Consider the following 24,570-nt stretch of genomic DNA (forward strand, 5'->3'; position numbering starts at 1 on the left):
TATCTTTCGTGATGTTGCACTGACCGGAGACATCTTTCAATTTCATTGTACTTGTGACAATGACAATAAAGAATATTCTATTCTATTCTATGATGCATCAAACATTACATAGGCTGCAGTGAATTTCTATTGATGCAGGCTATTGAGCTTTGAGGTTCCCAGTCAAACGTTGCTTTGAAGCACATGCTAAAAGCACTTTTATTGATGTATTTTTCATAAAAAGAGACCATACCCAAAATATTAACACTCAAAAGACCAAGAAAAACCAAAACTCAATCACCGGCATAGCTGGACTAGCCATCGGGCATACCGGGCATTTGCCTGGTGGGCCGCTGGCGATTTTTTGTTTTTATGGGCCGATGGATTTTTTATTTTTTATTTTTTTTTTAGGAAGGTTATATATAATGAAAGGTGTTGGATTGGCCAATTGGTCATGATCGACTCTGGGCTGGACCAATTACAGCCGAGGAGGCCGGATGCACCCTCCCCCTTGTTTAGCAATCACGTGATTTTCGCGCATTGCATGCCGGGAACTCGTGGCAAAACAATCCAAGTACCGCATCAAATGCAAGCATTTGCAGCACCGCAAACGTTCATTCTCCGGTTCCAATGCCTTCTTGTTTTTTCTTTGACGCACAAAAAAGGAATGTACAAAACAAAAGGAGAACAATGTCGGTCCGTACAAAGACAGACTCGACGAAAAGACAAAGAAAAGATACGAGGAAAAATCAAAGGAGTGAAAGGGTCAGACCCTTACGAGCACACAGAGTGGACAAAGGACGTTAGCGTGCTGCCCAACTTTCACCACGCTCAGATTTATAATTATACGGTTCTTTGAGTGAGTGCACACACTCATGAAGTTTAGTAACTTCAGATCACTGCAACAAGCCCAGGTACAGTTTACCGACGAATGGGTACAGGACCTTGAAATGCACCGTGTAGAAAGTAAAGACCATCGTACGAACAAAGGTAAGTTTACCAGTCTCACAAATCGTCGTCATAAATACACATTCGTTAACCGTTTATTAATATAACCTTTGAGCTCAACGGTAATTAATTAGTAGTGGAAATAATTTCTGGTATGCATTACAGAAATGTAGCAGTGACAATAATATTGTATGCTGTAATCATACTGGACAATTAGTGATACAAAACAACTGTTTTATCCTGTGAATAAAAGTATATGTTTTTGTCAATGTACCATGGTAATAACAGAAGCGAAACGCAATATTGTGTCAGGACAATTCACTATTTATGCACAATAAACACAATAAACAAAGGAGCATAGTGCGACAATTTCTGTTCAGCGCCAGACTTGCTTGTAACCTATATCACCAATTATGTTAAGAAAAATGACGTATTAACTACTACAAAACTCTGACCTTTGTGGGAATGCTTGGAGCAGACTAACCTGTGAGCTGGAGTGTTCTGGGACGTTATATTTGTCAGGGTCCTGGGCCATGTGGGCCCAGTATTCTTAGTTTCTTGTATTTTTGTATTTCGTTCCTTATTTAGGCCATGTTTCCTGAGTTGTCCTGTTGTGTTGTTCCCTAAGTGTTTTCCCTTCGTGACTCTTACCCCCTGTGTGCCCCTCTGTGTATTTTTGAGCCCTCGTCTCTCTTTGTGTTTATTCCATGTTTCCCCTGACCCAGCGTTTCTAGTTCCTTGTGATGTTTGTAATATGGTACTTGTGTGATTTATTCTGTGGCTTCTAGTTTTGATCCCTTGCCCTTCATGTCTCTCTGTGTCCCCTCTGTTCTGTGTAATTGTGTGTCTTTGCATGTTTGAGTTTGTTTTCTGTCCCTCTGCATTGTGCATTATGTTCTCATGGTTGGTCTTTTGTTACTCCCTCTAGTCTAGTTTCTTGTGTTCCAAGCTGAGTATTTCCCTCTGCGTATTTTGGGTCTTAGAGTCCTCTGCCTTATGGTTTATGTCTCTGTGTTTCTTAGTTGCTTTCTTCACTGTGTCAAGTTTGCGTCTCTGTATGATACTTCCTGTTTTACTTTGATGGTCCATGTCTTATGTGAATGTGTCCTGCTTTGCTTGTCTCGTCCAGCCTGATTACTCCCATCTGTGCTCTCCTTCTGTGTCTCATTCCCTCGTTATCCCTCTGTGTATTTAAGCCCTGTGTTTCTCTGAGTCAGCGTCGCGTCGTCCCTCATGCTGTGTGTGTCTCCCCGTGTCTTCTGGTATGTGTTACAATTAGCTCTTCCCAGTTTAGTTTTGCATTGCTTTTGTATCACTGTTATCGTTTGTCACCTGTCAGTAGTGATGGGCAGATGAAGCCCCATGAAGCACTGAAGCTTTTCATCCAATTGGTTCACCCCAACGCGAAGCTTCATGAAGCTTCATTTGCTCTAGCAGGACACCTACTGGACGTAAAAATAATAGCTGGCATGAATTTGAAGAGTGTGGCATTTTGCACACAGCCTGTAAATGTCAACAACAAAAGGAGTGTGTAAAACATGTATATTGTAGTGATGGCAGTATACTGTGTATATTTATAGTGGCAGTATGGGAAATGATTATTTGGAAATGCTTGAAATGGAAATGATCATTTACTGTGAGGTGAGGTATGGTTGGGGTGTGGACAGTAGTTGTGCTTTTGTAACGTTGAGGTATGGACAGCTACACACTGAGGCTTTGAGCCTCAGTCCTGCCTGTTCACATTTTATTCTGTAAAAACTAAATTTTCACTGCTTTTATGACCTTTTTAGTGGGGAGAACATAGCTAGGATTTAATGATTTAACAAATCTTTTGAATCCTTTGTCCTCCACAATGCTAAATGGCTGGGATTCCTCAATCACCATGCTGACCAGGTCTTCATCTATTTGAGATTGTTCTCCTGAGGAAAGACAATAAAGACAAAGCACAAATATAAATATCACACACGTAACTTATAACAGCTGTATAATATTGTTATATCATTTAGTAACATTACTGCATCCTATATTATCATTGCATTTGATCGCTCACCTGGTCTTGCTCCACAATCGGTGTCCCCCTTATTCTCATGCAAAGCTCTGTAGTGCCTAAGCATGGATGAGGTGTTGTTGTTGTTATAGCCCAGCTCCCTGGCACATAGCAAACACTTCACCTTGTACAAAAGTCAAGACAGCTCAACATAAATTGTATTGCACCATCAGTATCATGAAAATACATCTTCTGTAGAAATTTACATACCTTGTTGGGAGGAATAAGATCAAAATGTTCCCACACAGGGGAGGACATCCTCCTCTTCTTAGCTGGCTCCATTCTCTCCTGACAAACTCTCACTAACCGCAACTCTCCATCAAACACCCACATTTTTGAATGAAGTCTGAGGGGTTTATATCGCTGTCATATCTCGCGGCAAAGTTCGAACCACTTAATGAACCAGTCACGTGGTACAGCCGGGCAGCGAGGCTTCGGACGTCATCATTTTGAGCTCCTCCCATAAACGAAGCAAGCCTCGATACGCACTTCGCGGAAACGCCCCCTCCATTACTCGACACACGCTCCGAAGCCTCGATACAGAACGTCCCATCACTACCTGTCAGCGATAAAGCTGCATTTTGAGTTCAGTTCTGTTTTCCCGTGAGTTTGCGTTTGGGTCCTATTTTCCTGCCTGCCACACACCGTTACATGACAATATTTGATATATCCAGACCATCCGTCGGCTCTTACTTCGGAAACATGGCTTAAAAAAATTCTCTTCAACGACTTAATCCGATATAAAAAAATGATCTCTTTACCCGTCGGCTTCCCGTGGCTGTCATGCGACCGGCTATTGCAGTTAATAATACAACAGCTTCTTGCCATTTTTTGGGTTTCTTTTTATCGCTGTGTAACTGAGTTCAATTGAAAGCCTGCGTGCGCTAGTACCTCTTGCCACAAGTTCTCAGAATCCTTTGCGGTTTTACCCCTGAATGACGTCACATTTGATATCAAGATGGCGCCGAGTATGGCAGCCTCGTCGCGAGCTCCCCCAAGCAACGGCTTTCTTCTGTGTTTAATTTTACTTTTCCTTTATTTTTTCACGAGCAGCACTTGTCTCCTTGTGTACGACCGACAAACCTTACTGGACATAAAAGACGGTCTTTCTTATAACTTTCCGGAGTTCAAGTTTTGCAACACAGACGCTCCGTTTGCAGACCCCCATTCATCTCACCTGAGACGCCTTTGTTCTCTGGCCCTGGAGGCCGCAAACGCCGATGCAGAGGGAGAAGATCTGGCGTTCTGGTTCGACTGAGACGGCACACTTACAGACCACCATTACCCAGTTTATTACTGGCTAATGTGCAGTCTCTGGAGAACAAGCCGTGTGAGCACGGATCTCATTCCAGCGAGAGATGCGGGACTGCTGCGTGATCTGCCTCACAGAAACCTGGCTATCGGACAAAGTACCGGACTCCGCAATACAACTGCCGGGGTTCTCTGTGCACCGCGCGGACAGGTCACAGGATCTTACTGGGAAAAGCAGAGGCGGTGGTGTATGTTTCATGATCAACAACAGCTGGTGTGATTATGCGAACGTGCACCCGGTCAAATCCTTCTGCTCACCGGACCTGGAGTACCTGATGATTAAGTGCCGGCCATTCTGGCTACCGAGGGAATTTACAGCAGTGATTATTACGGCTGTTTACATTCCCCCACAAGCCGACACTGACCGTGCACTCAGGGAACTGTACAGCGCGATCAGCAGTGAGGAAACCGCACACCCAGAGGCAGCGTTTATCACAGCCGGAGACTTTAATAAGGGAAACCTGAAGAAAGTCTCACCAAAACTCCATCAACACATCCTTTTCAACACACGTGGAAACCGGCAACTCGACCACTGTTACACCTCTTTCCGGGATGCGTACAAAGCCCTCCCCCGCGCCCCATTCGGCCAATCAGATCACTGCTCCATCCTGCTCCTGCCCGCCTACAGGCAGAAGCTGAAACAGGAAGCTCCAACCCGGAGGGCGGTGCACTGTTGGACGGACCAATCGGAGTCTGCGCTGCGGGACTGTTTTGATCACGCGGACTGGGAAATGTTTCACGTGGCCGCCAGAGACATTGATGAATACACAGACTCAGTCTGTGGATTTATCAGGAAATGCGTGGAAGATGTCGTCCCATCCAGAACAGTTAAATCCTTCCCAAATCAAAAACCCTGGATTAACGGAGATGTTCGCGCGGCACGGAACACCGCCTTTGCCTCCGCAAACACATCGGACTACAAACACGGACATTACCAACTCCAGAAGACGATCAAAGCAGCCAAACGTGAGTACAGGGACAGGGTGGAGCAACAGTTTGACAACCCTCGGAGTATGTGGCAGGGACTAAACACGATCACAGACTTTAGAGGGAAAACCAGCACACCGCAGACCACGGCCTCTCTGTGTGAGGATCTAAACGTATTCTACGCTAGATTCGACGCAGCGAACACCATGAGACCGGACAGTGTGCGCACCGCGGATGACGTCAGTGCGCACACTGTGTCTGAGGAGGATGTGCGGAAGTGCTTCAGGAAGGTGAACGCGCGCAAAGCTACTGGTCCGGACGGGATTCCCGGCCGCGTCCTCAAGTCATGCGCGGCTCAGCTGGCTGGAGTGTTCACGCACATCTTCAACCTTTCCCTCTCTCTGTCTGTAGTCCCAGCCTGCTTCAAAATGGCCACCATCGTCCCTGTACCCAAATCCTCCACCATCTCCTCATTGAACGACTGGCGACCTGTAGCCCTGACCCCCATCGTAAGCAAATGCTTCGAGAAGCTGGTCAGGGACTTCATCTGCTCTGCACTACCCGACTCACTAGACCCTCTACAGTTTGCATACCGCCACAACAGGTCCACTGATGATGCCATAGCCCTGACACTACACACTGCCCTGTCACACCTGGAGAAGAGAGACACGTATGTGAGAATGCTGTTTGTAGATTACAGCTCAGCATTCAATACCATCGTTCCCTCGAAGCTGGACAGGAAACTGCAGGATCTAGGACTGAGCAGCTCCCTCTGCAGCTGGATCCTTAGCTTCCTGTCTGACAGACGCCAGGTGGTCAGACTGGGCAGCATCACCTCATCCCCCATCACACTGAACACTGGTGCTCCACAGGGGTGTGTACTGAGCCCTCTCCTGTACTCACTCTACACCTACGACTGCACAGCCACTAACAGCTCCAACATCATTGTGAAGTTTGCGGACGACACTACAGTGGTGGGTCTTATCACCAACGGTGATGAGACGGCTTACAGGGAGGAGGTCAGCGCCCTGACCCACTGGTGTCAAGACAACCATCTCACCCTCAACGTCGCAAAGACAAAGGAGTTGATAGTGGACTTCCGGAGGTGCAGAGAAGTACACACCCCCATCACCATCAACGGCGCTGCTGTGGAGAGAGTGAGCAGCTTCCGGTTCCTTGGAGTACATCTGGCTGAGGATCTTACGTGGTCAGTACACACAAACAAAACAGTGAAGAAGGCGCAGCAGCGCCTCTTCTTTCTCAGGAGACTGAAAAGATTCGGCATGAGCCCCCGCATCCTCAGGACCTTCTATCACTGTGCCATTGAGAGCATCCTCACTGGATGCATCACCACCTGGTATGGCAACAGCACCGCCTACAACTGCAAAGCTCTCCAGCGAGTAGTGCGGTGCTCTGAACGGATAATTGGAGGTGAGCTTCCCTCCCTCCAAGACATCTACAGGAAGCGCTGCCTGAGGAAAGCGGGGAGGATCATCAAGGACTCCAGTCACCCCAGCCATAAACTGTTCAGACTGCTTCCATCAGGAAGGAGGTTCTGCAGCATCCGGTCCCGTACCAGCAGACTGAGAGACAGCTTCTTCCATCAGGCCATCAGACTGCTGAACACTTCATAGACACCTCAGCTTCACTACTGGAACTTCAACATTATGCACTCCACACTGTATATAAATGCCACTTGTTTTGCACATATTCAACTCTGTATATTTTATATATTTTATTATTATTATTATTATTATTATTATTATTATTATTATTATTTTTTACTATTTAATTTGTAAAAATGTGTATACACACACACACACACACACACACACACACACACACACACACACGTAGGAAAATATTTAGTATACACATCCAGAAATGCATACACTATTATATATTGTACATATATTTATTAGTTTCAGGTTGGCCATTCTTGTATTTTGCTCGTTTGTGTTGTTGTGTTTGCACATCTCTGTTGCTTGTGGGGCTCGCACACAAGAATTTCACTCGCATGTGCTGTGCCAGTGTGCCTGCACATGTGATGTAACAATAAAAGTGATTTGATTTGATTTGAGTTGATTTGATTTTCAATCTTTATCCTGGTGGGCCGGTCTCTAGTCAAAATGCCCGGGCTGATTTTTTTTTTTTGTCCCAGTCCAGCCTTGATCACCGGACATTTTGCAGAGTTCAAACGTGCAGCTGCAGCGTGGCCTGGAGTTTATGCAGGTGCAGACAGTGCTACTTCTGTAAGTAAGCCTAACAGCTTCCAGATCATTTATTCTGACAATATGGCAAGAAGGTCATAACTGCTTCAAGCACTTTTTGTATGATCTGGTCAGAGAGCAAGGACAGCAAGCAGTTCTCTGCCCTTGAAGAAAAGACATCTGCCCAAGATAAAGAAAACGTCCTCTCCAGAAGATGAGGAGACAATCTCCAAAGAGGCTGACTACATCACCGCTGATGATGAGTACCAGCCAGTGCCTGAATCCTCTTCTTTGATGAGGGTTGGGGGGCATCCCACTACTGAAGAGAGACTGCTCTACAATCCAGTAACCACTGGTATCAAACCAGGGCTCATCCTTTATGCAGTTCCCTTCATTAGCAGCCTGAGATCTACTTTTGACTTTTTAATGACAAAGGAGATCTTTCAGCTGCTGTGCACCCTTACAAACCTGCACAGGAGGCAAAGGTGTGAGGATTGGAGGGTTATAGATGAAGTGGAAATGTGAGCCTACATCAGAATAAAGCAATACATAGCATGTGGGATGACAACACTGGAAGCTCTCTGGAAGTAAAAAAGGGAAAGGGGTTCAGACTCAAACTGACAGAGGAGCTCCAAGGACAATGTCTTTACTTCGGTAACCTTGGCAGAGGAACTCCTCAGATGAAAACTGGCACAGGGGAAACAACCTAGAGCTACCTTCCCAGCTCCTTCAGTTGCAACAGAGGAATATTTTGTTGCCTGTCTTTGGCTTCACCAAAACTACCATGGTGATATCCCAAATGCCAAAGCAATGGAGGAATGTGCTTCTTTTGACCACAACACACAGGGAACCAGCAGATCCCTGTGTGTGATGGGGAATAGAGGAAGCCTGGAAGCAAGAAGCAATCCTGGACTACAGTAGGCACAAATACAGCTTGAATAACTTAGAGAGGATGTTGGCAACTCGAGTTGTTGAAGGACAACTAACTGATGGCTGCTGGCTCTTTTCTCCAATCTCCTGGATGTCTTGGGATACGATGCCTTTGTCCCATCAGAAACAATTTCACAGAAGTGGGGGAGTCCTCTACAACCTACAAATAAAGAGTGATCCCGGAAGAGCTTGGGCACATGCTGGTGACCTCAACAATTGCAAGACGGCCTTGTCCCTTGATTCTCAGCCACTTCTGCCATTGATCTCAAGATACAGTAGTCTGAACCACAGTATGACCCACACCCCATCAACAAAATGAGAAGAAGGTGCAAAAGGCGCACCTCCAAGATTGGAACAGCAGCCCCCTGCACCAGGTGTAGAAAGTGTGCCTACAAAAACCACTCTACTGTGGTTAGAACATCTTGCTGCTTGAGGATGCACACAGAAGCACACACACTGAAATAGAAATTTTGATCATTTTTGTGGGCATTTCAGTGGTTATTTGGTCATTAAATTGCCTTTCTGGCCACTAACACACGATGACCAAAAATAAATAAAAAATTAAAAAAATAAATAAAGTAAAAATAAATCATTGTTACAAGTTACTGGTACTGACCTGCAATGGTGATTACAGAAAAACTTTATTGCTATTTTCTGTAGTAATACGTATTCAAAGGTTATAAGGATATGTATGTATGTATGTATGTGTGTGTGTGTGTGTGTGTGTGTGTGTGTATGTGTATATATGTGTATATGTATATGTATGTGTATACATGTATGTGTGTATATACGTGTATAACCCTTGAAAAATATATTTACATAAGTAAATAAGAGAAAAAAACACACACAACCCATCTTTTCCAGAATAATTCAACTAATTGCTCTTTTGACCAACCTAACACAGACGTTACATGGTTTTCCTATGAAAAAGACCCTGGAAGACGTTGTATTAAAGGAAAAAAAACATGCTCCCCTTCCCACTTAAAAAAATAATAAATATTAAACTTAGGTTGGAGTTCCTGGCGCCACCAACCTAATGTTATATTAACTTTTTAATGTTGTGTACTGCAGCTCACACAAAATTAAATAAAGCAGGCTAACCTACATGAGCAAGTTCAAAACTGGATAAGATTGTTTTAGCAGTCTCTAAATTTCCCCCAAAAAAGTTGTCTTTCTTTATTCTCATTAAATGTGTATTTTTACCTGCTGCTTTAGCTGAAGCTAAATGTCCCACTGTTAGCGTGGCCAGCTTCTCAATAGTCATAGAACAGAACAGGAGGACAATGCACCACACTCGGCGGGAAAAAGACAAAGACTGTCGTTGCGCCTGTGTTCCTCGCCCCTCCCCGTGGAAAATATATATCTAAATATATATTTAAATAAGAAAAGAAAAAAAAACACACACAACCTATTTTTTTCCAGAATAATTCCGCTAATGTGTTATTTCGACCAAGCTAACACCGATTTTAAGCCCCCCCTCCCCCCCACACACACAAAAAATATATGCTCTTAAAAATTAATAAACGAGTATGTTAGGTAGGAGAGTCCTTTGCATTACCTTATTACGTCCCGTTTGCAGTTTCCACACAGAGGTCCAACAATAACAAGGTGCAAAATCTTTTGTCCTCTCGAGCATATCGTAACGAAGAGTTAACAAAGTTGGCCTGTCTTTCCTTTCCTGTCAATCACTGGATCACAGGTCATGTCAGTCAGGATATGGAGTGGTGGTTGGTAGAGGTAGGTGGGTGGGCGGGGCCAGCATGCATTCAGGGTGTGTTTCACTAAGTTTGGTTGACTAGTTCCCAGAAGAGTTCTGTACATGTTGCACGTTCAGTAAATGAGCAATTCAGTTACTGCTCGACTGAGAAGCCTCCGCCAAATTATAACAATATTCTCCACTGACTGAAGTTCGCCTTTGGCAACGCAGTGGCAAGCACACATTTGCAGCAGCTGTGCATGTGCATACAACTGCATGCAGCAGATTAGATGATCAGAATTCTTGAACCTTACACACAGGCAAGTCCCCTAAAAAGTCAAAACCATAATACTTTCACTGGTATCATACTGACAAATGGCATAGGTTGGAGGAAAATCTGGAAGTGGTTGGCAGTGAAAGAGTTTAAATGTAATGCACTATTGCAACCAACCACTGAAAGAGTAAAAATACACAAACAGTATGATGAACCATTCAAATCACATAATACAGTAGCACTACTGCCAAAGTGTTAACGGTAGGTATAACTACTACCGCAATTTTAAAAAATACAGTAAGTAGATGTAAATAACCTTAATATACCCATAATGCAAAGCAAATTACAGTAATTAACTGTAGAAATGTTTTCAGGTAAGTTACTGGGCATTTTGTGGTATTTTACTGTGAAAAATACAGCAAAGGTTAACAGTGATATGTATGTATGTATGTATGTATGTATATATGTGTTACGCCCCAGTCTAGGGGTACAGGAACGCAACACAAGTTTGAAAGAAATGCCCCGCCCTGGTCCCCAAAACCATACACAAAGGGAAACCAATTTCTTAGTGAATCGTGATTTATTTTTCTCCACTGCAAAAATGAAGCTCCGGGGTGAACAAAGGCCAAAATAACAAACAAAACAAGCTAAGTCAGGAGGAGGTGCTATCTACAACCCTATGTGAAATCAAATCAAACAAAAGACAAGCGCTACACCTAACTCCCTAACTGAAATAAACAGGAGAAAACAGTGCAAGGAAAAACAATAAGGCAGCTCACCCCTTCTGTTGCAGTGCTATTTACAAGGCTATTTACAATGAAAACTAATGTACACACTATATACAAAACTCCAAAAAAGTCGCACAAAGTCACAGGCACAAAAGTCTCAGGTTTTGGAGGCCAGGGTCAGGTCTGCTGCTGCTGTCAGTGGCTGCCCCGGGACAACTGCTGGTGAGGGATTTGAATGAAGATCACATGGCCAGGGGACCAATCAGCAGCCGTCAGCTCATCCACTCCGGGACCTGCAAAGACTTAAAGGCACAGACAACAACAGCCACCAAAACAGATTATGGACAGGGCCATAACACCCCCCTTCCCAAGACCAAACATCTCCCCTAAAGATGTTTGGCGCTTAGGGGTTCCGAAAACCACGTGACAGCGCATCTGCCAGTACATTCTCTGTCCCTTTTTTGTGATGGATCTCCAGATTGAAATCTTGTACTAAGAGGGACCATCTCATGAGCCTTTGGTTGGAATTTTGCATTCGGGTCAAAAACACGAGGGGGTTGTGGTCTGTGTAAACAATGACGGGTGCTGAACTGGAACCGACATAGACCTCGAAATGCTGTAGAGCAAGCAATAGAGAGAGAGCTTCTTTTTCAATGGTGCTGTATTTCTGTTGGTGGGAGTTGAATTTTTTCGAAAAGTAACCAATTGGGTGATCAACACCCTGCCTATCCTCCTGCAACAGTACCGCACCTGCACCGTTGGCGCTGGCATCCACCTCAAGTTTAAACGGATGTGTGAAAACAGGAGCGGCAAGTACTGGTGTGCTGCAGAGGAGAGCTTTGGCAGACTCAAAAGCATTCTGGCATGTGGGGGACCATACAAATGGTTTTGACACACTTGTGAGACTGGTGAGAGGTGCAACTACATCTGCAAAATTCTTACAGAAGCCACGATAATAGCCGGCCATACCAAGGAACCGGCGAAGCTCACGTCTAGTGCGAGGCACAGGGAAATCTAGGATAGCCTGGATTTTAGCCAGCAGGGGGCGCACCTGTCCCTGACCCACCTGCTTCCCTAGATAAGTCACAGTGGCCTTACCAAAGTCACATTTGGCAAGATTTAGGGTAAGGGATGCCTCTTGTAATCTTTCAAAAATCTCCGTGAGTGTTCCAAGGTGATCTGACCAAGTCTCTGAATAGGCTACAATGTCGTCTAAGTACACTTCACAGTTTGTGACACCACCTAAGACAATGTGCATAAGGCGTTGAAATGTGGCAGGGGCATTTCGAAGGCCAAAAGGCATGACGGTGTATTGGAGGAAGTGGTCAGGAGTGACAAAAGCAGAAATTTCAGATGCACGCGGAGTGAGGGGAACTTGCCAATAACCCTTTAATAAGTCCAGTTTGGTGACAAACTTTGCGAAGCCAACCCTGTCAACACAATCTTCCATGAGGGGAAGAGGGTAGGAGTCGGGTTTGGTCACACTGGTCACTTTTCGAAAATCACTACAAAAACGTGGAGTTTTGTCTTCCTTCGGCACAAGAAGGCATGGGGAACTCCAGGCACTCGAACTAGGGACAGCAAGACCATTTTCCAGCAAGTAGGAAACTTCTTGCTGAAAAAGTGCACGTTTGGTAGGGTTCACACGATAAGCGTGTTGTTTGATCGGAGGGTGGTCACCTACATCTATGTCATGTTCGAGGACAGTAGTGCGAGACGGAGTGTCAGCAAACAGAGATGGGTAAGTATTGATCAGAGAACACACATCGGTCTGGGCAGCCTCATCTAAATGTCTTAGGTGAGATTTCAAATTATCCAATATTTCAGAGTTTCTGAGTCGGGAGCAACCCTCAGCACAAACGAAAGCTAAGCCATCACTTTCTGGGCTATACTGAGACGGAGATGCTGGCTCAACTACCGACACGGCAGACAGCGCAGCGGGGGATGAGGAGGAGTTTACACCTGCATCACGAACAAAATAAGGCTTCATCAAATTAACATGACACACACGATGCTTTCTCCTACGGTCTGGGGTACCTATAACATAATCTGTGTCACTCAGTTTCTCTTGGACAGTATAGGGCCCACAGAACTTTGCCTGGAGAGAGGATCCAGGAACGGGTAGGAGAGTCAACACTTTGTCACCCACTTCAAATTTTCTCTGCATGGACTTTTTGTCGAATTTCCTTTTCATTTTTTCCTGAGACGCGGAAAGAGCCTCGCGTGCAATTTTGCATGCTTTATGCAGACGCTCCCTAAAACAACTTACGTAATCTAATACGTTCTGCTCGGGGGTAGCTGTGTCGGACAGATATCTCTCTTTAAGCAGCCGTAGGGGACCACGCACTGTGTGTCCAAACACCAGCTCTGCGGGACTGAAACCCGTGGACTCCTGCACACTCTCCCTCACCGCTAGAAGGAGAAGTGGCAGACCTTCGTCCCACTCTCTTCCTGACTCGAGACAGAACTTCCTCATCATGGTTTTCAAAGTCTGGTGGAAACGCTCAAGAGCACCCTGTGATTCGGGGTGATATGCACTGGACTTTTGATGCTTGATGGATAGCGATTTTAAGACCTGAGCGAATATCTTGGACATGAAGTTAGACCCTTGGTCTGTTTGAACTGATTTAGGCAAACCGAAAAGGGAGAAAAAGTTTACTAATGCTCTGACAATGGCTTTGACTTTGATAGTGCGTAACGGAATAGCCTCGGGGAAGCGTGTGGCGGCGCACATTAAAGTCAAGAGGTACTGATGTCCTGACTTGGTTTTTGGAAGCGGACCTACACAATCGATGATTATGTGCTCAAATGGTTCGCCTAAAGCTGGGATTGGATGCAATGGAGCAGGAGGAATAACCTGGTTGGGTTTTCCGCTGACCTGGCAAACGTGGCAAGAGCGGCAATATTTGGTCACATCAGTCTTCAAACCTGGCCAGAAAAAGTGACGCAGAATACGAAGGTAGGTCTTCCTAATTCCTAAATGTCCAGAGAAACTGTCATGTGCTAGGCTGAGTACTTGGTGTCGGAAATTTTGCGGTACAACTGCTTGTTGAAATACGTTCCAGCCAAGATCACTAGAGGAGGGAGGATGCCATTTGCGCATTAACACATCATTTTCAATGCTGTAGACACGGGGATTCTGATCGCTTGAATTTGCGGCAAGTAAACATTTGGCCAAAGTCGGGTCATTCTGTTGCGCATGAATGAAATCTGTTTTGTTTACCTCAAAAGACAGGTCAGGTGTAGCGGGTAGCAGTTTATCAGACACACATTTTTCAGCTTTTTCCACAGGCAGTTCAGCTTTCTCAGGAACAGCTTCAGAACATAGAAAAGAGTCAGACAAGTCAACATCACCATATTTACGCTTGTGGGCGCGTGTGACAACACAGGCAGGAAAAACAGAGGGCAGACTGTCAGCAGCAGGCTCGGAAACAAAATCAAAATCATCGACGGGGTTTTCAATTACTTCAGGGATCGGGAAAACTTTCCCATTGGCTAGATCATTCCCCAGAATCATAGTAACCCCCTGCACGGGCAAGCGAGCGCGCACCCCAACTGTTACCGGGCCCGAAACGAGAGGCGACTGTAGGAAGACTCTGTGCAGCGGAGCTCGTAACACACTCATTTTCACTCCCCACACGAGAGCATCAGCACCACAAAACGAGTTACTTGAGAAAGGCAACGCTCTTTCCAAAATGAGAGACTGGGCAGCCCCAGTGTCGCGCAAAATTACAATCGGCACGCGATCCTCCTCTATTCCAGTCAGTGAGGCGAACCCTTGTGAAATGAATGGTCGGTAACTGCTGTCAAGACTGTCATTTCCTGGTTCATCACTGACGGGATTAGGAGTAGCAACCGATTGAACAAAACCAATGCTTTTTGGCTTTTTCCATGTGTGAGTTTGCTCTTTGCGACGGACAACTGGCAATGAGATGGCCAGTATCATGGCAATAAAAGCATTCTCGGACAGTCATGGGGACCTGATCAGGGCGCGTTTGACGCTTAGGAGAAACCCTCAAACTCCTCGCAGGTTTCGACAACGGGGCACATTCACGGCGCACAGCTGAAAACGCAACGCGATGGGTCAACACAAACTCATCTGCGAGAACAGCAGCTTTAGACAACGAATCCACCTTTTGCTCATTGATATATACAACAACATTCTCTGGAAGACACGTTTTGAATTCCTCCAGCAGGACCAATTCTCTTAGCTGAGCAAAGTCCTTCACTTTACTTGCAGCTAACCACTTATCAAACAAGAGAGTCTTCTCCCTGGCAAACTCTACATGTGTTTGGTTGGCAGATTTTTCACACGACCGAAACCTCTGGCGATATGCCTCTGGAACTAGCTCATAAGCCCTTAAAATAGTGGATTTCACAATTTCATAATCCAGGCTGTCATCAATAGACAAGCTCGCACACACTTCCTGTGCTTTCCCCACCAATTTACACTGCAGCAACAAACTCCACACATCCTTGGGCCATTTCAAAGTGGTTGCGATGCGTTCAAAGGCATTAAAGTAAGAGTCAACTTCACTTTCTCTGAAAGGTGGCACTAAAGCAATTTGCCTGCTTGCATCAAATTGGTCAGAGGAGAACGAATCAGAAGATTTATTCACAATTTTACTCACTGGGGTAGAGGTAACATTGCGCTGCCGGGAAGGATCCAGCTCCATAGCCCTTATGCGGAGATGCATAAGCTCAACTTCTTTGGACTTAGTCGCAAGCTCCACCTCTTTCAGGCGAAGGGCGAGCCCAAGATCCTCCGTAACCAATCCTGTTGATTGTCCGGCTGGGCTAACGTTTGGGATCTGAATGGCAGCAGGAGCCTCCGCCCCTGGCGACACCCGTCCACTGGGAGCTTTTGGGATGGTTGCAGCAGCTTCTGCTCCCGCATCCACCACCAAACCTCCAGTCGCCTCAACCGGCCGAGGTTTCGACTCCGCAAAAACCCCCTTATCCACCAGCTGAGCTGTCAGGCACTGCTTAATTTCTGCCTTTTTAGCATGTAAAGGCACACTAACATTAAACAAATCTGCCACCAACAACAAATCCGCCTTTGTGCATCGATCCAACTTATCCACGGTGGGTTGTAGTGCAAAATCATCCACATCAAAAGTCATTGTGACTAGATCACCCCCAACACTACAAGAAAACTGCCAACCAAAAACTGCAGACAACCCACAAAATACAATGAGCAAAAAGGATGGCAAAAGAAAAAAAAAGGACGAGCCCCCACTTTATGTTACGCCCCAGTCTAGGGGTACAGGAACGCAACACAAGTTTGAAAGAAATGCCCCGCCCTGGTCCCCAAAACCATACACAAAGGGAAACCAATTTCTTAGTGAATCGTGATTTATTTTTCTCCACTGCAAAAATGAAGCTCCGGGGTGAACAAAGGCCAAAATAACAAACAAAACAAGCTAAGTCAGGAGGAGGTGCTATCTACAACCCTATGTGAAATCAAATCAAACAAAAGACAAGCGCTACACCTAACTCCCTAACTGAAATAAACAGGAGAAAACAGTGCAAGGAAAAACAATAAGGCAGCTCACCCCTTCTGTTGCAGTGCTATTTACAAGGCTATTTACAATGAAAACTAATGTACACACTATATACAAAACTCCAAAAAAGTCGCACAAAGTCACAGGCACAAAAGTCTCAGGTTTTGGAGGCCAGGGTCAGGTCTGCTGCTGCTGTCAGTGGCTGCCCCGGGACAACTGCTGGTGAGGGATTTGAATGAAGATCACATGGCCAGGGGACCAATCAGCAGCCGTCAGCTCATCCACTCCGGGACCTGCAAAGACTTAAAGGCACAGACAACAACAGCCACCAAAACAGATTATGGACAGGGCCATAACAATATGTATATATATGTATATGTATGTATGTATATATATATGTATGTATGTATATATATATATATATATATGTATATATATATATATATATGTATATATATATATATATATGTATATATATGTATATATATACCCCCCCCCCCACCCAGCACGCCCCTGCGGGCGGTTTATCCTTCAAGCTCGGGTCCTCTACCAGAGGCCTGGGAGCTTGAGGGTCCTGCGCAGTATCTTAGCTGTTCCCAGGACTGCGCTCTTCTGGACAGAGATCTCCGATGTTTTTCCCGGGATCTGCTGGAGCCACTCGCCTAGCTTGGGAGTCACCGCACCTAGTGCTCCGATTACCACGGGGACCACCGTTACCTTCACCCTCCACATCCTCTCGAGCTCTTCTCTGAGCCCTTGGTATTTCTCCAGCTTCTCGTGTTCCTTCTTCCTGATATTGCTGTCATTCGGAACCGCTACATCGATCACTACGGCCGTCTTCTTCTGTTTGTCTACCACCACTATGTCCGGTTGGTTAGCCACCACCATTTTGTCCGTCTGTATCTGGAAGTCCCACAGGATCTTAGCTCGGTCATTCTCCACCACCCTTGGGGGCATCTCCCATTTTGACCTCGGGACTTCTAGGTTATACTCGGCACAGATGTTCCTGTACACTATGCCGGCCACTTGGTTATGGCGTTCCATGTATGCCTTGCCTGCTAGCATCTTGCACCCTGCTGTTATGTGCTGGATAGTCTCTGGGGCATCTTTACACAGCCTGCACCTGGGGTCTTGCCTGGTGTGATAGACCCCAGCCTCTATGGATCTTGTACTCAGAGCTTGTTCTTGTGCTGCCATGATTAGTGCCTCTGTGCTGTCTTTCAGTCCAGCTTTGTCCAGCCACTGGTAGGATTTCTGGATATCAGCCACCTCCTCTATCTGCCGGTGGTACATACCGTGCAGGGGCCTGTCCTTCCATGATGGTTCCTCGTCTCCCTCCTCTTTCTTGGGTTTCTGCTGCCTGAGGTATTCACTGAGCACTCGGTCAGTTGGGGCCATCTTCCCAATGTATTCTTGGATGTTCCTTGTCTCATCCTGGACTGTGGTGCTGACACTCACCAGTCCCCGGCCCCCTTCCTTCCGCTTAGCGTACAGCCTCAGGGTGCTGGACTTGGGGTGAAACCCTCCATGCATGGTCAGGAGCTTTCTTGTCTTTATGTCAGTGGCTTCTATCTCCTCCTTTGGCCAGCTTATTACCCCAGCAGGGTACCTGATCACGGGCAGGGCGTATGTGTTGATGGCCCGGATCTTGTATATATATATATATATATGTGCTTTCCCCACATATATATATATATATGTATATATATATATATGTATATATATATGTATATATATATATATGTATATATATATATATATATATATATGTATATATGTATATATATATATATATGTATGTATATATGTATATATATATATATGTATGTATATATGTATATATATATATATATGTATGTATATATGTATATATATATATATATGTATATATATATGTATATATGTATATATATATGTATGTATGTATATATGTATGTATATATGTATGTATATATACGTATATATATATGGCCCCAACTGACCGAGTGCTCAGTGAATACCTCAGGCAGCAGAAACCCAAGAAAGAGGAGGGAGACGAGGAACCATCATGGAAGGACAGGCCCCTGCACGGTATGTACCACCGGCAGATAGAGGAGGTGGCTGATATCCAGAAATCCTACCAGTGGCTGGACAAAGCTGGACTGAAAGACAGCACAGAAGCACTAATCATGGCAGCACAAGAACAAGCTCTGAGCACAAGATCCATAGAGGCTGGGGTCTATCACACCAGGCAAGACCCCAGGTGCAGGCTGTGTAAAGATGCCCCAGAGACAATCCAGCACATAACAGCAGGGTGCAAGATGCTAGCAGGCAAGGCATACATGGAACGCCATAACCAAGTGGCCGGCATAGTGTACAGGAACATCTGTGCCGAGTATAACCTGGAAGTCCCGAGGTCAAAATGGGAGATGCTCCCAAGGGTGGTGGAGAATGACCGAGCTAAGATCCTGTGGGACTTCCAGATACAGACGGACAAAATGGTGGTGGCTAACCAACCGGACATAGTGGTGGTAGACAAACAGAAGAAGACGGTCGTAGTGATCGATGTAGCAGTTCCGAATGACAGCAATATCAGGAAGAAGGAACACGAGAAGCTGGAGAAATACCAAGGGCTCAGAGAAGAGCTCGAGAGGATGTGGAGGGTGAAGGTAACGGTGGTCCCCGTGGTAATCGGAGCACTAGGTGCGGTGACTCCCAAGCTAGGCGAGTGGCTCCAGCAGATCCCGGGAACAACATCGGAGATCTCTGTCCAGAAGAGCGCAGTCCTGGGAACAGCTAAGATACTGCGCAGGACCCTCAAGCTCCCAGGCCTCTGGTAGAGGACCCGAGCTTGAAGGATAAACCGCCCGCAGGGGCGTGCTGGGTGTTTTATATATGTATATATATAGGATCGCAAGTTCGATTCCTGCCTGGGGCGTCTGTATCCAGTAAGGGTCCTAAGGCTAGACCCCCTATGCTAAGCGAGCCTACCGCAGACATGAGCGAGACAGATAAATATGAAGGCATGTCGCCCGGATCAACAAGGTCCGCGTCAGGTGTTGAGGAACCAGGGCACCCTGACGAGAAGTGGGCTACTGGAACAAGAAGGCATCGGTGGGCAAGAGATGAAAACAGGGCGTTGTTGGAATGCTACTACGCAAGTAACCCCGGCGGAAGGGGCTACATGAATATCGGAGCACTAGGTGCGGTGACTCCCAAGCTAGGCGAGTGGCTCCAGCAGATCCCGGGAATAACATCGGAGATCTCTGTCCAGAAGAGCGCAGTCCTGGGAACAGCTAAGATACTGCGCAGGACCCTCAAGCTCCCAGGCCTCTGGTAGAGGACCCGAGCTTGAAGGATAAACCGCCCGCAGGGGCGTGCTGGGTGATATGTATATATATATATGTATGTATATATATATATATATATGTATGTATATATATATATATATACTGGTTCGGTCATTCGACGCAGACTCAAACATCATGGCGGACGAAGTTGAGCAGCAACCAACTACAAACACAGTTGAGGAGCCACTTGATCTGATCAGGCTCAGTCTAGATGAGCGAATCTACGTCAAGATGAGGAATGACCGCGAGCTCAGAGGCCGACTTCATGCTTACGATCAGCACTTGAACATGATCCTTGGTGATGTGGAGGAGACTGTGACGACAGTGGAGATCGATGAGGAGACTTATGAAGAACTCTACAAGTCTACCAAGAGAAACATCCCCATGCTGTTTGTGAGAGGTGACGGCGTTGTCCTTGTAGCTCCACCTCTCAGGGTGGGCTAACTTCGATTACATCCCGGTGTGAAGCAGGGTTTGCTCAAGTACAATTTCAGCCCACAGAAGAGATAAAATCTCTTTTTTTGTCAACATCATCCACTCACATGAGACAAATGATTAATTTTTGTTTTGTTGTCAGATGTAAAACATGTCGATGGAAAGAAGAGAGAACTTTTGTAAGTCAGTGTTTAATAGGTGTTATTTTGGCAAGTTGCCATTTTTCAAGCCACATTTTCATTTAACAGGATATTTAGGCTATTTCAGAACATTAGATCAGGTAAAAAGTCCATTTTAAGTTCCAAAGCTAAGAATACTCATTATGTTTAAACATAATCGCATCATTTTAGTTATCTGTGACTGTATGTGCTCTTTGTTTAAAAAGGCTCACCAAACGTACCGCTTCTTGCGACCCTGTTGACCATTTTGAATGAAACGCTTGATTGTTCGATGATCACGCTTCAGAAGCTTTGCAATTTTGAGACTGCTGCACCCCTCTGCAAGATATCTCACTATTTTTGACTTTTCTGAGCCTGTCAAGTCCTTCTTTTGACCCATTTTGCCAAAGGAAAGGACGTTGCCTAATAATTATGCACACCTGATATAGGGTGTTGATGTCATTAGACCACACCCCTTCTCATTACAGAGATGCACATCACCTAATATGCTTAATTGGTAGTAGGCTTTCGAGCCTATACAGCTTGGAGTAAGACAACATGCATGAAGAGGATGACGTGGACAAAATACTCAGTTGCCTAATAATTCTGCACTCCCTGTATTTCAAAATAATAAATTTTCAGAAAACACTAAAAGTTGATTGTCTTCCAATATTCTAACATAATTAGAAAAATTAGACTTTGTAAGTACATATTCTTACAGTCCTAATGCCAATATGATTCTTCATAAGTCCTGCTTTGAAATACTGAACTTTAAAATTTACCTGATGAAAGGTAATTTATAGTGGCACTCTGTCAGGATAATTCTGACTATATGATCACTCTATTAATCTGAATCCTTCTGAAATGTGCTGTGAATGCATGCTGATGCAACTCACTGTGGGAAAGCTGTTAATAAAATGAATCTGTGACACATGCAACACATTCACAGAGGAAGAGGACACAAAGGGAGGACACGCAGAGGCTGTGTTAAAGTCAAAAATCCAACTCTTTAGTCAAAAACAGGCGGTGGTTACAAACAGGAAGACAAGCAGTCCATCAAACAGTCTACAGGGTCAAACATACTGGGAATTCAAACAGCAGTAAAAAATAATTGGACACTGAAAAACTTGAAACAATGTGTGACGCAATAAAAGGAAGCAGCGCAGTATATTCACTGAATTATCATCAATTACAAAAGGGAAAAACAACGATTTCTAAGGATTATTTCCTTAATTGCAGTTAGAGTGTGGCTGGTAAAGATGGAAACATACAGAATGTAAACTGTGTGAGTTTGGTGAACTTTGTTAGTAACAGATGAGGTAAAAAAAAAAAAAAAAGAGAGAGACAAAAACTCAGTATGCATTAGAAAGCATCTAAACATTCTGGTCGTGGATTTTTACAGTCTTATTTCCGCGTGCTGTCATCATTATAATCATCATGATCAATGGCGAGGTCCTGAGGTGGGCGGGACTGACTCTGGTAATGTCACCATGAAGGAACAGCGTCTGGCACGTGTTGGTGAAACATCTCAGTACACTGGTGTAGTTTCCTCTCCAGCTGTTTGACATTTGACACTTCAACATTAAGGGGAAGAAGAAGAAACAGTGTTAGGTCAGGTGACCACATGGTTTCTAAAGTAACTGACAGGAAGTAACCAGGCCATTAGAAATGGATGGCATATGTTTAGAGTTACTGTAGTTAGGTAACTCTACTTACCAAAAGCAGCAGCACACAGATGAAGGATCAGATGCTGAATGTTGCAGGAACATGCTCATGTGTGGTGGTCATTCAATGCTGCTCCGGCAGGTTACACAGTCCAATAGTGATATCCTGCCCATCTGAGAGTTTGAAAACACACATGCAAAGATTTATTTGTATTGCAGTCAAAGTGGGATGTTCATTTTTGTCCTTTAGAAATGTTTGTGTATTTGAAAACACTATCGTTTAAGGATGGCTCAGATCGTCTCTCTCTAAGAGTGTCTCCTTTAAAGGGGAGTCAAGTTTATCCACTGATCCACGTCACTTTACCTGGATGTTTTCTTTGAAGCTGGATGATGACTCCTCTCTCCTCCACTCAGAAGCACTCCTAAAATAACCAAGCAAATAAATAATATTGAAGATTTACTCACAACATTACAAAGTCAGCAAAAACATCTCCTTTTGATTCCATTTCTCCATTCCTGCTGAACATCAGGCAACAAATATCCCAGTAAATCATAGTAAAATGTAAAGCACATACAATACAATACAATTTTATTTATATAGAACATTTAAAAACCACAGGTATGCCAAAGTGCTTCACAGAACGAGTTAAGAGCAATAATAAATACAAATAAAATACACTAACAGGCCGGAGACATAACTAACCAATAATACACCAGGCATAGTAGGCACAACCCAAAAGGCTGAATGTTAAAACGTTTGAAACATTAATAAAGCAAAAAAGGTAAGTTACAGTACACTTAAAAGTGCGAGGTCTAGGAGGTTGGGAAAGCAAGGCTAAATAAATATGTTTTTAATCAAGATTTAAAAGAATGAATTGAATCAGATGCACGAATAGCTTGAGGGAGGTTATTCGCGGTCACCTCTGGTCTTAAGCCGAGATCTAGGTCGCACCAGGAGCATTTGGCTTGCTGCTCTAATCATACTATGTACAACATGTGCCTGTATAAAGAACATTCAAGTCTAAAACTGACAACTATTTTAGCTGTGTACGGTTTATTTGCAGCCTCCAATGAAAGATCATAATTGTCATTTTCTCTGCCTTGTCTAACCTCTGCAGAGCCCCTCTGTCAAGAAAAACATATCTGTAAGCATAAAAAAATATATACATTTCATAACACTGCACTGGACAAACCTCAGTCAGTTGATTTCCTCTGTGCAGTGCAGACGAGCATCAGTCAGCAAGTCAAGGTGGTGAGATGGACTCGTGTCCTTTGTGACTCTGCTAGTTCTTCTGAGGAAACACCACCGTCTCTCCACACCATCATCATCTGTGAGCACAAACTGCTGCTCTGCCAGCATGTAGGAAATCACACACACAGGGGTGAAGAAACATTAGAGCTCGAGTTGGGATACTTTAGATCTAAATAGATCAAACTAGCTCTTAGTTTCAGCAATCAGTGAACAGACAAACAATGATACCATACTGATTCTGTATGAATACAATATAGTATTTTCAATTCAGAAAAAAATGAATTACAAAAAATAAGATTGTATATTATTTAAAATATTCTGCAACCATGACCAAAGTCAGAATCATCATTACAGTACTGTGGACTGCTGTCTCAGTCCTATAGCGTTCTGCAACTACAACTAACCTGAGGCGGCTTGGATTTGGCTGCAGGTGCCCCTGTACATCCTTCTCAGCAGCACACATGTGGGTACCATTTAATCCCACTTCTTCCTGAGCTTTGCTTCATCACAAGACTAAAGGTAGCATCCCGTGTCACAGTCTTATCATCATCCAATTGGAGAAGAAACATTTACGCGCCTCCTGGTTTTGTTTTCTGATCCTGCAAAAAGACTGAGGACAACAAAGCCCAGAGAACACGAGATACACAACATCCAACATTCAGACTCAACAGCCTCCATAAATGAAGAGCACCATGTTTGTTCAGTTATACTAGATATGAGCATACTTCACATTATTGTGTATGAATAATAATGAGGAGGCAAACTTTGAAGATGCAGAGCATGATGTCCCATCATCAGACTGTAAACAAACATCCACCAGGCTTCTTTGTTGGCAGAGGTGATGATTCTCCCATCAGGGATCAGTAGCGTGTGTTAACCTGTGGTATAAGCAGCTGTCACTGAAATATTACTGTTTCAGATAAGAAATCTAGCACATAAAAGCCAGGGTGGGAGGGATCTCTGCAAACGGACTTACCTCTGCAAGTGTGAAGCTCAACAAAAAACTGACTCTCCAGTCACAGACAAACAAAAAACTCCAGCTGGGAGATAGAAAACGCTGTCTGGGTCTTGCTGGATGTTGCTGGTCAGAGTCCACACATTAGCAGAGTGCTTCTTGGTCCCACTGACCCATATGGACAGTGATTGTGGAGAAGTGTTCTGGCAAATTGGAAAGACAA

General features: G+C 44.6%; 1 protein-coding gene and 1 long non-coding RNA gene across 2 annotated transcripts; one reads left to right on the forward strand and one right to left on the reverse strand.

Moving 5' to 3' along the window:
- Positions 1-19,991: 19,991 nt before the first annotated feature.
- Positions 19,992-20,716, forward strand: LOC113016446 (U6 snRNA-associated Sm-like protein LSm3). The gene has a single exon (XM_026159280.1). The coding sequence runs from the start codon at positions 20,019-20,021 to the stop codon at positions 20,325-20,327; it is 309 nt and encodes a 102-aa protein (XP_026015065.1). The 5' UTR covers positions 19,992-20,018; the 3' UTR covers positions 20,328-20,716.
- Positions 20,717-22,534: 1,818 nt separating this feature from the next.
- On the reverse strand, positions 22,535-23,906 carry LOC113016900 (uncharacterized). Its single transcript, XR_003271328.1, has 3 exons — positions 23,797-23,906; positions 23,334-23,490; positions 22,535-22,562 (listed from the first exon to the last, which is right to left on the reverse strand). It is a non-coding gene; the product is annotated as an uncharacterized LOC113016900 (long non-coding RNA).
- Between the last annotated feature and the right edge of the window lie 664 nt (positions 23,907-24,570).

This window comes from Astatotilapia calliptera, chromosome 23 (assembly GCF_900246225.1).
Source record: "Astatotilapia calliptera chromosome 23, fAstCal1.2, whole genome shotgun sequence".
Classification (NCBI taxonomy): Eukaryota; Metazoa; Chordata; class Actinopteri; order Cichliformes; family Cichlidae; genus Astatotilapia; species Astatotilapia calliptera.